The 12505-nt window shown below is 25.4% G+C and overlaps 1 protein-coding gene across 1 annotated transcript in view; it reads right to left on the minus strand.

Moving 5' to 3' along the window:
- Positions 1-5746: 5746 nt before the first annotated feature.
- The window catches only part of LOC111612922 (transcription factor 7-like 2), a 75566-nt gene continuing 68807 nt past the window's right edge, over positions 5747-12505 (minus strand). The window contains exons 9-10 of the mRNA XM_023354212.1: positions 7308-7380; positions 5747-7223 (exon numbers count right to left, since the gene is read on the minus strand). Coding sequence (XP_023209980.1) covers positions 6809-7223; positions 7308-7380 — 488 coding nt within the window. The 3' untranslated portion in view covers positions 5747-6808. The remainder of the gene's footprint in view (positions 7224-7307; positions 7381-12505) is intronic.

A 12505-nucleotide genomic window follows, 5' to 3' on the forward strand; every position in this document is an offset into this window, starting at 1 on the left:
GAATAAATATAAGAAAAATTTGAGAATTTGGGCCAGAAATCAACTAACTCAAACCCCAATCTTGTCAATCTAAGTGTATTTATATCACTATTACTGCAAGCAGCACTATTTAAATATTGTTTCTTTTTGTGACTGTTTATTTCTTAATTTGATGTGCCATTAGTTATATGTTTTATTAGTAGTACCAGTAGCAAGCAAATCCAGTTGTATATGTTACAATATATTTTATTTGTTTTCAAGAGTAAAAAGAAGCCAATTTCAAAGAAAGATATCATACTAACAAAAGTCTTTTTATTACAATAGTATATAATTATTTATTTTATCCTATTCTTTAAATTAAATTCAGATTATATACTTGTGATTCTGATAGCAGCATTTCTTCCTTTTTATTAGGATTCTTATTTTGGCATTCCTTTAAACTATCTTTATTCTATTTGTGTTGTTAATTTTCTCGAACTCTTCAGGTTCATAACTAAACACTAACAAATTTTTGAACCTCTCCTTCTTTTCATACTTTTTTTAGTAATTCTTTAAAAAAGATATGAATTTTAGAGGCATATTTCAAATTACTACACTGTATATACACTATATATATATATATATATATACAAGAGATATATTACAACAAGAGTTTTGCAAATATCAGGGCTAGTCACAAATTGATTGATAGGAAAAAAGAGAGAATTTTAACTTTTGATATGTAGATGATTTATTGGTGATATGGATGAGTTTATGAATCATTTTACTGGCCAGAGATGTGTTTAAAGTTAAAAGAAGAACAAGAATTCAATCAGAAGATACATTTTTGGAAGGTATGGATAATTAAGAAAGATAACTATGAAATTTGTGCATATAGGTAAGATGTAATATTAAATGTATGCATTTTTTTTTTTAGTTGAACTATATTGAATGTTATATTCTGTAGGAAACTTCAGTTAAAAATATAAGGTTTTATAAAATACAAACTTTAATAAATTTTTAAAAGGTTGTAATAATTTTAACAAAATATTTTAGAAGAATGAAATTTAAGATAAATTAAAAGTGATTTTATTTAAGTATTATTATGATCAATTTCTGTTTATCAGAAATATTAAAATTCAAGTCATTCCTAATTTTTATTATCTGACTGACACTTATGGAATTTGCAAAAGATGTAAAAATAATAAATTTACACTTACTAGTAATATTTAAATTATAAGTAATGTAAATCAAAATTAATACAGTAGAAGTTTGTTAATCATGCACCTACATTATCTGAGTGGTCCCAGATTACTTTTTTGTATATTCAGAAATTAAAATAAAACATTTATTATGCCCAAATGATAACACATATTCAGTATTTCATTTAAAAAGCAAATTATACAACAACCAAAAGAATTTTTTTATGATTTGTTTTATGTGAGATTCTTCACTGTTAATCACATGATTAATATGAACTGAAAAATTGTTAATCATAGAAGCAAGTCCATCTTTAGAAATCAGTATTTCAGTTTAAATTACTGCCATTGGGTCAGTGAGTTTAATCACACTTTCACCCTATACTTAATGCAGAATGCTCTGGACTGTTTCCAGGATGTTATTTTTTATGTAATATTGTTGGACCAAGAATCTGTTCTTCAAGGCTGTATGATACCATATTTGCATGATACACAATACTGCAGTATGACTATAAACACATGGACAGACTAAATTTTGTTATTAAGTGCCAAAGTTTCCTATAAACTTTGGAACCTGTAAAATAAAGACATAAAGAGAGATTGAGATTTCTTTTTGTTAACTCCTATTTTTACACCCTGTACATCAGTTATACATATGTTTATGGACACAAAATGTGTCTTAGCTCTAACGTTGCAGGCATTTCTGATGTTGACCATGTCCTTCATAAGGAGTTGTCCATAAGCNAAGTTTTGAAACTAAAGAATAACAAAGTTTATTATATGAGTAATAGTTTATTATTACATCTAATTGTCATAATGCATTTTTAAAATAATTTTTTATGTCAATTCAGTTTTAGTTTAGTTATATTGTATATTAAGTTTGAATGAAAAAGCTTGAAAATAAAAAAATTTTCAATCAATTCCTCTTGAAATCTCACTTTTATTGCTATATTATTTTTGAACATGCTACTGGATATTTAAAGTAGATGATTTTAAATTGTAAGTTGAATAAGTTCATTGATGATATTTGAAATTTTTCTAAATACAGTGGTGGACAAAACTTTAAAAACAAGTGAAAAGTCCACTTAAACAATTAACTTTATTAGAATTATTGGTTCAATCATGTTCATATGCTTTAAAAAAGTAAAATAATAGGTTTATATAATAATGAAAGAATAGTGTTGGAATATTTCTTCCAAAAAGCAGAAGACTAGGTAATTTATGTTGACAAAACTTTAAAGACAACTGAAAATAATCGATCTAAAATCTTGTGGACTCTCCACTTTTTTAAATATCCTCAAATATGTTATCTGATATATTTATAATAAATGTTTTGAGTGTGGCAGTTGGTATAGCATGCCATACTTTCTCTACTGCAACTTTTAAATCTTTTACTAAACTATATTGTTTGCCATCAGCATATAGTTCTTGAGTATATCCCAGATATTCTTGATTGGATTTAGAGATGGATTATTCAACAGTTGGATTTTTTTTGCTGAAACCAACTTTTTGTGGTGGATGAATGGACGACTATTGTCTTGCATAAAATAAAACTTTCTGCCTGCTAATTTTCATAAATTTTGAAGTAAAGTATTTTCAATTGACTCCTGATCTTTTTTGAATTCATTCACCCATGAATGCAGTAGATGACTTTCTTTTGCAATAAATGGCACTCCACGCCATGATGAAATCACCATTACTTGTTGAGATAAAATCCTCTCTTTGTTGTGCAAATCATGAAAGTAATAGTTCAGACCATCCAAACTATCCAGTTGAACTTTTTTCATCTGAAAAAATAACCTGTTGGTATTCTGTATCCCAGGATGTGTGATCTCTAGCATAAGTTAATCTTGCAGTTCTTTAGTTAGGGGAGATTTTCTTTTCAATTTCTTTCAAGTTATCCTAGTGATTTTATCTCTCTTTGAACAGTACAAAGATGAACTTTTAACTCTAATTAGTTTACAATTTTTGATGAAGATGTCACATTGTTGCTTGTAACTCTCAGAATTCCTTTTATCTCTTGCATTCAGCTTAGAAAGTCTTACATCATTGTTTTTCAAGTTATATTTATCACCTTTTTTTTAATATAGTTATATTGTTCACAAGTGTGACTCCTTCCTATTTGGACAGCTACAGTGCAATAATTTTGTAATTGTGATCATAAAATACCAATTTGTCCTTGTTCCTTCTCTGTCAGTTTTACATAATGTTTGACAGATGATTTTATTGTACACAAATGTATGCAAATCTCTATACACTTACACATTCTTAATTATTAACATTTATATGAAAACTTGCAGTTATTTTTTCAGTTATCTTTAAAGTTTTGTCAACATAAATTACCTACTATAAAATGCTTCTTGTTTGGATAACTATGTTAAATTTTCAATTGGCTATTAATATGCCTCAAAACCAAACTTGTCATAACGACCACAAATGACTTTAAGGTGACTGTTTTATCATTTCATTTTGGAGAAAATATGTGATATTTCAAAAATTTGTGATATGATTATTAGAAAATTAATTTGTCATTATAAACAATTTTGCTAAAAGGTTTATGTGTGATTAAGAAAGATTAATTTTTATATTCATTCAAATTTTCTGTAATAAAATATTCCTTTTTTTTTAATTCTTTCCCTTATATATTATCACAGATAGGGAGTAATTGTCTTTTTTTGTAACAATATTGAATAAATAAATTCAGATATCGTGTTCTGGATATAATTAATAGTAGGTTTTTTTATTTTAATGTTTATTTTTTATTTTCTTGAATTTAAATTGCAGTTATAAATACAATGTTNAGCATATCTCCATACATGTTTATTTTTTCTTTAAATAATTTTCTCTTTTTTAAATTTCTAATGAGAAATATTAACAAAATATCAAATAATTTTTATATTTATTTATATATATACAGTGGAAAGTTTATGAGACCAGGGGTCTTCTGGATAAATGAAATTTTGGATAATTCAGAAACTTGTTCATTTTTTTGTTTTGGATATATAAACATTGCTGTGCATTTAAAGCTTCATGAACTATAAATACTGTAATTCAATTACTGTATTTGGAGAGTAAGTCAATTTACTCAAAATCTAATGTAATGTTATATATATATGATATAGTTTTATGGTACTACAATCAACAGATGATGTAGTTATTTCTAATTACATAGAGTTTGGTCTCTGCGTATTATAATCTGTGGTATGTACAAAACTACACTTTCTAATTTTCTTTTTGTTTTCATTTTTTTCTTAACTGTTTCAGATAATTGATTTTCTACTGTATATATGAAATAATTGTATATTTTATGTTACTAAACTTTTTGAATTTTCTCATTTGAACAATTAAATAACTTAATTGTAGCAATAATATATTTAAATAAGTAAATATTGTGATAAACAAACACTATAATAAATTATAGTATTCAAAACAACATTTAACAAATTGCTTGAGTTTAAAGTGCTTTGGACAGAATACTCTAAACTCTATAAATTTATAATAAAACAAGATTGTTTTCAATGCTAAAAATTTTGCATTTGAGAAAAAATATCATTGAAAAAATTATTAAAAACATGATAAAAAAATTATAAGTAGAAATTTCAATAGCTTTAGAAAAATGTTATATATATCCTCTTGTCTTTCCTCCTCTCTTTGTATCTTTCTCTCTCTTGCTCTCTCTCTCTCTCTTTGTCAGTGTTATTTTATATACCATTTTACAAGTAAAATACTGTTTAGATGATGATTGCATTTTAACAAATGTATAGAAAAATAATGATAAATAATTATGTTGTTGTGAAATTATTAAAAAAGATTTTCTCAGTTCATGTAGAGAATGTTCATAATATATTTTTGAACATATTCAATTAAATAAGAAAATGAATAGAATAAAAAGTTGCAACATATATCATCTGTTTAATTTAAAATTCCACTGCCATTTACGGACTAATATTAAAAATACATAAATTTTATATTTTCATTTGGTTTAGAATTTCATAAATTGGATTAAAATTATTTGGCTAAACTTACGAAATTGTGTAATAAGAGACATTACTGAGGAAGAATTCATTTATAAGATATAAATATGAGAAATATCGGAATTAGATTTGACTTGCTGATGGTTAATTAGGAAGAAAATGTAAGGAATATGAATTATCATCATGGATATAATAATGATAATAGAATCATTTTGAATATCGAGGGGATTTAAAATATTATTAAGGAAGAAGATGTAGTATATAAACAAGGAAATCAAGAAATTATCCTCTAGAATTAAGTTTATCGATTTTTTTTTATCTAAATCACGGGGTTACGTCATGAATACTTGTGAATTCAACTCTATCAACTACGATGAAATTCTTTACTATTGCAGGATTCTTAATTTAATTTCATATTCGCTATTAATTGTAATTTACTATAATTAATTACGTATAATCAATTCAATATTAACAATTCTTAATTCAATTTTTTAAATTGATTTTGTACTGTACCTTTACATTTATTTTCAATAAATTTGTAAGAATAGTATTAAATAAATATAAAATTTAAAAAATAAAAAAAAATTTTTTNTTCACAAAGTTATCAAACAAAAATCAATAATTATTTCTGGCATTTTGGTTTTAATCATAATGAAACCACAAAACAATATTTTCTAACAATTCTCCTAACACAAGGAAAGGAAAAAGGTATTTGGACTAAGATTTCTTTTATAACAAAATATGACTCAACAAAATAGTAATTGAATTTTTTCCATAACACATTCATAAAAAAAACATCCTGCAACAATACTGATTTTCTACATTTCTTTTTTACAGAATTATCACTTTAAATTGCCACTGTTATATTGCAGAATTAAAGCATATCTCCATACATGTTTATTTTTTCTTTAAATAATTTTCTCTTTTTTAAATTTCTAATGAGAAATATTAACAAAATATCAAATAATTTTTAGTTAATATTTCATAATTTTATGCATTTTTTTGCTTTAAATTCTAAAAAAGTCAGTAACATAACAAAAAGGTTATCTTGGAGACAAGGTAAGGCTACATTAGTAAGGCTATGATGGCATGTTGGGAGAGAGACATACATTATTTGTGACATAATGTCAATATGAGGCGTTAATTTTTACAAAAACATGATGAGATCATATATGAATACAGATGCCATTTCAAGTACTACATTGTTGATTAACAATCACATTGTATGACACCACAGTTGGTTACAAAAACATATTCTACATAATGAGCTGACAATACTGCTATGATGAGAGGGAAAAAAAATATATGAAAAACCAAGACAAATAACAAAATGCACGCAAAGCCAGAACAACAAACAAAAAAAAATGTCCAAAAAATTAATCTTATTTTATAAATGTCTCACTATACATTATTGGACAATACCTGATGACATAAACTTAGAACATAGCAAACATGAGAATTCAGCAAAAGCAGACTTAAAAATTTTGATATATCAAATTAATTTATTGCAGCGAATTTGATGTGTTATGATCAGCATTTGCTAAATAATCAGGATGGCTATATTCTCAGTATTGAATTTCCACACCAAACACATTTTGGCTGGAAAACTTTTCTATCACAACAATTATCTACATCATTGGAGTTGGTTACGATGAGACCGGTGGTTGTTTCCTTGAGCTATGTAACAGTGAGCATAGGAGGTGCCGCAGTAGTTGATGAGTCCGTAGAAGGAGGGGTTGGAAGCTGAGGTATTGACACCACTGCTATATCTGGATCACACTTAACTCTGTTTACAGTACTATTGCAATGAGGTTGAGTTAGATGATGTATGCTCAAAGGATGTAGAGGATGAGTAGGACTACTTTCTGGTGGAAGTGAATGTATTCTGCTATTTGGCCTATTGTCCAGATCACTAGGAACTTTAGGACTGGAAAGACTAAGTTCAGAAACATTGAGGTGCTCATTGTCACTATCTCCGGCACTCTTGGAATCCGGAGTGGGTGCTTCAACACTTCCGGCACTTCCAATATTGTCCTCACTGTCCATTGCATTGTCAGAACCATCTACATATCGTATACACTTTTTCTTCCTCCTAACAGGGAATTCAGTTACATATTTGAACTTAATACAAAATATGTAGAATATTTTTCAATCTAAATATAATAATTATACATACCTACAAGGTTTACACCAACTGCTCTGTTGATCTAACCCAAATCTTGCTCGGCATTTCTTCGGATTGCTGCCTTCTGCATAAATAAAGCATTTATTAATACTTACTTATTATGAACTTTTAATTAAATTTAAGATTTTGAAAAAAAATTGTAAAGATGAATATTTGTGTAAATTTTAAACTGAAATAAAAAGTAAATGTTATTAAAATTTGAATTTTATTTGAAAACATATTTTCATAAATATATTAAATTTTTTTTTTTTGATAATTTACAGTATATATGTAAAAGAAACATAAATTTTTCATTAAATTTTAAGATTATTTGTATTATTGATAATACATATTGTAATAAGTAAATTAAGACATATTATTAGTATAATTAAACACAATTTTTTTAATAATCTAATTTTAATATAATTATTTTTAATATATTGTTAAAAGAATTAATATATTAATGTAATGCTACTTTTAAATTTAGAAAAAAATTAACATTAAGCATGACTAATAGCTAAAAACAAAATACCGCATACCATGCAGTAAAAAATACTAATTAATGTACACTTTATATATCAGATTAATATCAAACATTTTTCTTAAAGAAAAGAAGCATAAATGTGTGAATACATTTAATCTGACTTTAATGAAGAAAGATTCCAAATGACTTCAATTTTGTAATTAGTGAACCTCTTTAAATAAGGTAATCTAATTTTTTTGTTTTTACTTTTCTGTTTTGAACTTTGTTTATAACTGTTTTAATTATATATTTTTATTTAAAATATTATTGTCATACTCAAAACGTTTATAAAAGTTATTATTTGTATATAATTTTTTCTAAATTGTTTAATTTAGAAAATTGCTTATTTATCTGTTTAGATAAATAAATTTAATTTTTTTAAATGTTTACAACATTATATTTATCAATGTAAATAGAAAAAGTTTTCTTAGTTTTAGTGTTACAAAATGTTGAAATTAGCTATATCTTAATGCAGTAAATAATTTCCGAGTACTTTATGCATTTCAAAAAATGTTTTGTTTATTCATGTTAAATTCTGTTAATACATCTCTTTGCTATCCAATCCTTTATATAAAGTGTATTTATTAATCAAAATTAAAATTAGTATCTAAGATGCACAAAAACAATTCTGACAATTTGTAACAATGCAAATTTAATTACAAAAACCTATGCAAATCAAAATATTAAAGCAGAAATCATAAGTTTGCACATCACTCAGAAAGAAAAAAAAAGAAACAGGCAGTAAAAATAACAACAAATAAAAAAAATAAAAAATAAAACTTTAAAGATCGCCACTAGAAAGACGAATTAGTGCCTACACTAGCTAGAGGCCGAGATTGAAGGTTTACTTACAGGTGATTTGACCTACCCCTTGCTGCATGTTTATGTAAATATAACAACATTAAAAATACAGAAAAATGTATTACAATTAAAAATTTTGTATATTAAGAATTAAAAATTAATAATGTCAATCTATCTAATTTCAAAGAAAAAAAATTAAATATAGTCTATTCTTTATTTTCATTATATAATATATCAATATATATATATAAATATATATTTGCTGGGTAGGTTAAAAAACAAGCCAACTATCATGGCCTCCAGCACCAAGCTAGCAGACCCAATAACAGACAATAGAAGAAAATATAAAATGAAAAAAATAGCAGATACTCAATCACACACATACAATCATAACCATTTAAAATAAGATAAAATTAATCCATTCAAAGGAATCGCTCTAAATCATCCAAGGATTATTTTAACAGAATAGCAGTTTCAATCCTTTCATTTTTTTTTTTTTCTTTTATAATGATAAACATTCAAACAATGTTTCAATATTCATTTATCTTATATACATAATTTTAAAACAAAATATTACATTGAAAGGATTAATACTTTTTTTTGATAATCTAAAAGGAAAAACTAAATTAATTATAATTAATATAATTTTACATTAAAATGTTATTAATAATTTCAAAAATTGTATATAAAATTCTGATGGGCTTGTTTCAAACTATAACTTTCTTGTTATTTTTATATTAATGATATTTGAATAGATATTGCTGATGATAACAGAAATATATGAAAATTTATAACCATTTAATTTCAAATAAAATAATGGAAAAAATTGTAAATTCTGAAGTTTTAAAATTTTTTATAAATTGATATGGTGAACAATGAAAAATCCAAAAATAACAGGGAAATTAAACCTTTCATCTGAAAATGTAGATTCCAGTAATTCAGATAAATTTTCTTATTAGCATAAATTGTATTTATTTCACTTAAAATTTGCATTGTAAATGATTTAAATGCATAAAATAATAATATGAAATAAGACAACAGTTTAACATTACATAAAGAAAATAATCAAATTTACTTTCTCTTAGAGAGAGAAAATGAAGAATATTCGATTCAGAAACTAATATAATAATATAAATGTTATTAATAGTTTTATTGTTGTTTAAAATTTGTTGGAATATTTTGTCTAATATTTTTATTCATCATAGAAGTCTTGGATAAATGAAAATATTAATATCCAGTATTTACTGATTTTATTCGGTAGTCATTATAAGCTTAAAGTGAACTTTTTGGTCAATTGTCTAGACCAGACATGGGCAAATGCGGCTTTTGCTGAAAGTTAATTTCTGCTTTTTGTTATTATTTTTACAATTTTATTTTCACAAAATTGTGGAAATATGTTTATTAAAAAATTCAATATTTGTTTTATATTATATTTATATTATATAATAAAATCGCAGTACAGAACTGCGGCTCCCATGCATTTTGCAAAACTTACATTTCGGCTCCCACTGAACTCTTGCTTGCCCACCCCTGGTCTAGACAAATAATCAATATATGATTCAAATTTCTATAAATATAAGAATAGTCTAAAATGTTTTAATGAAATACTTTAATTAATGCATAAATAACAATACAAAAATATTTATGATTCTTTAGTTAAAATCGTGTAGTATATTATAATATAAAAACAAGCAAAAAAATTACCCAAATGTAATTTAAATCAAATCTTACTCTTCACATGTGAATGATGATTTTGATATAAATGATCCTCCCTACTGAAAACAATCATAATCATAACACAGTAAATATTTGTAATATGGCAGTCTAGAATGTTAAGATACACACAGAATTTCTTGAACTAGCAAACAAATCATACATGAGAATAGTGTAAATATTCTCATATATGCTTATATTGTTAAAAAATTTAAAAATTTCATTTTAAATTAACAGCATTATCTTTAATTAGATTTATTTATAATTATTAATAATTATAAATAAATAATTTTTTATTTTTTTACCATTTATACATTTTTATTCAATTGTAAAAAAATACATATTCTTCTAAAAGGTTTTAATGATAAATAATAAAATTGTAATTAGAGAGAGAAAAAATATCTTGTATTCCTATAAATTGATATCTAATAAATCAACATTGGAAAGTAAAGTTTTGATATCCAGTTAAATTCAAATTTTATTTTCCAGATCACCTAACTGAATAATGTAACAAAAAGTGACGCACTGCATTTTGAAAAGATTTTTTTTCCAGTTCATGTTCCCGATACTAAGTTTTTGCTTTGATTCTGTCAAAAAGGATTTTGGCTTTTTCAAATTCCATCAAATATATTTGAATTAAATATTAACAAGATGATAATTTATAGATTCTCTCAACTCAACTCTGTGGATAGTTATCATCAATAATTTCTTTGACAATGCAGATGTAAAAAAAAAAACAGTCTCAGTTGATTCATTGTACTTTTTGAAAGATGAGGACCAGTCAGTATGCCAGCATTGTGGTTGTGATCTAAACACTCAGTTACATTGGGCAAATTTAGTAGCCACTTACTAACAAATTTACTTGTTGCTATTAAACTCATTCAATGTAATTAGTGGTTCATTAACTCAATTGATGATTTACCTGAACGAGTAAAATTGAAGATTGGACTACTTTTGTCACTACTCACTGCTGAGTTTACTTTTTGACTAGGAAACTTGCCATATAATAATGTGCAACAAGTAAATCAGCCTGTAGAAGATATACATCTTCTATTGGTTAAAGTAGTGTATGTGGAAATTTTAGCTGTTGCCTGTATTTTGAGATTTCAAGAGGACTAAATTATTATGCTTATTATTCCATCTTGTTTCTTATAAAATTGTTGTTATTATTTGTTTAAGGAACTTAAAATATATAAAGAATTATAATATAATTCTTTATATATTTTAAGTTCCTTAAACAAATAATGAAAGAATTTAAAAAATCTATTTGGAAAAAACACAGAATTCTGTGTCTAGACTTAAAATTAACTTGACAATATTTCGTATTAACTTTAATCACATTAAAGGAATTTATTTTATTTTGCTTTTTAGTCTAATCTTGAAAGCAAAGTAAATAGGAGAATTTACTAGCCTAGTGTAATTGGTACTCACTGTGTGCGTGTATAAACTTGTTCACTCTGTTGGAAGTTTTTATGCTAGCAAAGTAGCTAATAAACATGTTTAATGTAATTGAGCCCTAAGCATAAAGTATATCGTAGTTGAATGCCATATATTTAATAACTTGTCTACAATATCTCAAAGTCTCAAAGATGATGAACAATTCTAAAGTATATTGGATCAGAGACCAAATAAAGTTAATAAAGTTGTCTTTTTGAAAGCCACAAATAAATAATAAATGATGATGCGGCTTTTCCACCAATCAATCCACATGCATGCATGCATGCATTCACACAAAATACCACACACACACAGACAACCAGGACTGGCCTGAGCTAAACGCTCACTGGGCAGTCACCTAAGATGTAAAAATTTAGGGGTACCACAGCCAGCATCACTTCAAGGGCACCCTAGTACCATTTAACTATGCTGGCCCTGCAGACAACAGACATTATTTTACAGATCTGAGGCTGAAAAATACTATGTTAAAATCCAGTTAAATCTAAAAAGTCAAGCCAATATAGTATTAGTGGTTTGAAGTTAGAATTAATATAAAAGTAATTATTGCCAACCTAATCCTTATAAGTTAATAATAAGTAATGACTTTGAATGTATTTCTTTACAGAAAATGTATATATCTTTCTTAATGCTAAAATTTATACTATATCATACAAATTTATAAAATGAATGAGACAGATAATCATTGTTAAAACAGTAGCTACTTTTTATAACACAT

Source organism: Centruroides sculpturatus, unplaced genomic scaffold (assembly GCF_000671375.1).
Source record: "Centruroides sculpturatus isolate CEXI.00-Female unplaced genomic scaffold, Cexi_2.0 scaffold1886, whole genome shotgun sequence".
Lineage (NCBI taxonomy): Eukaryota > Metazoa > Arthropoda > Arachnida > Scorpiones > Buthidae > Centruroides > Centruroides sculpturatus.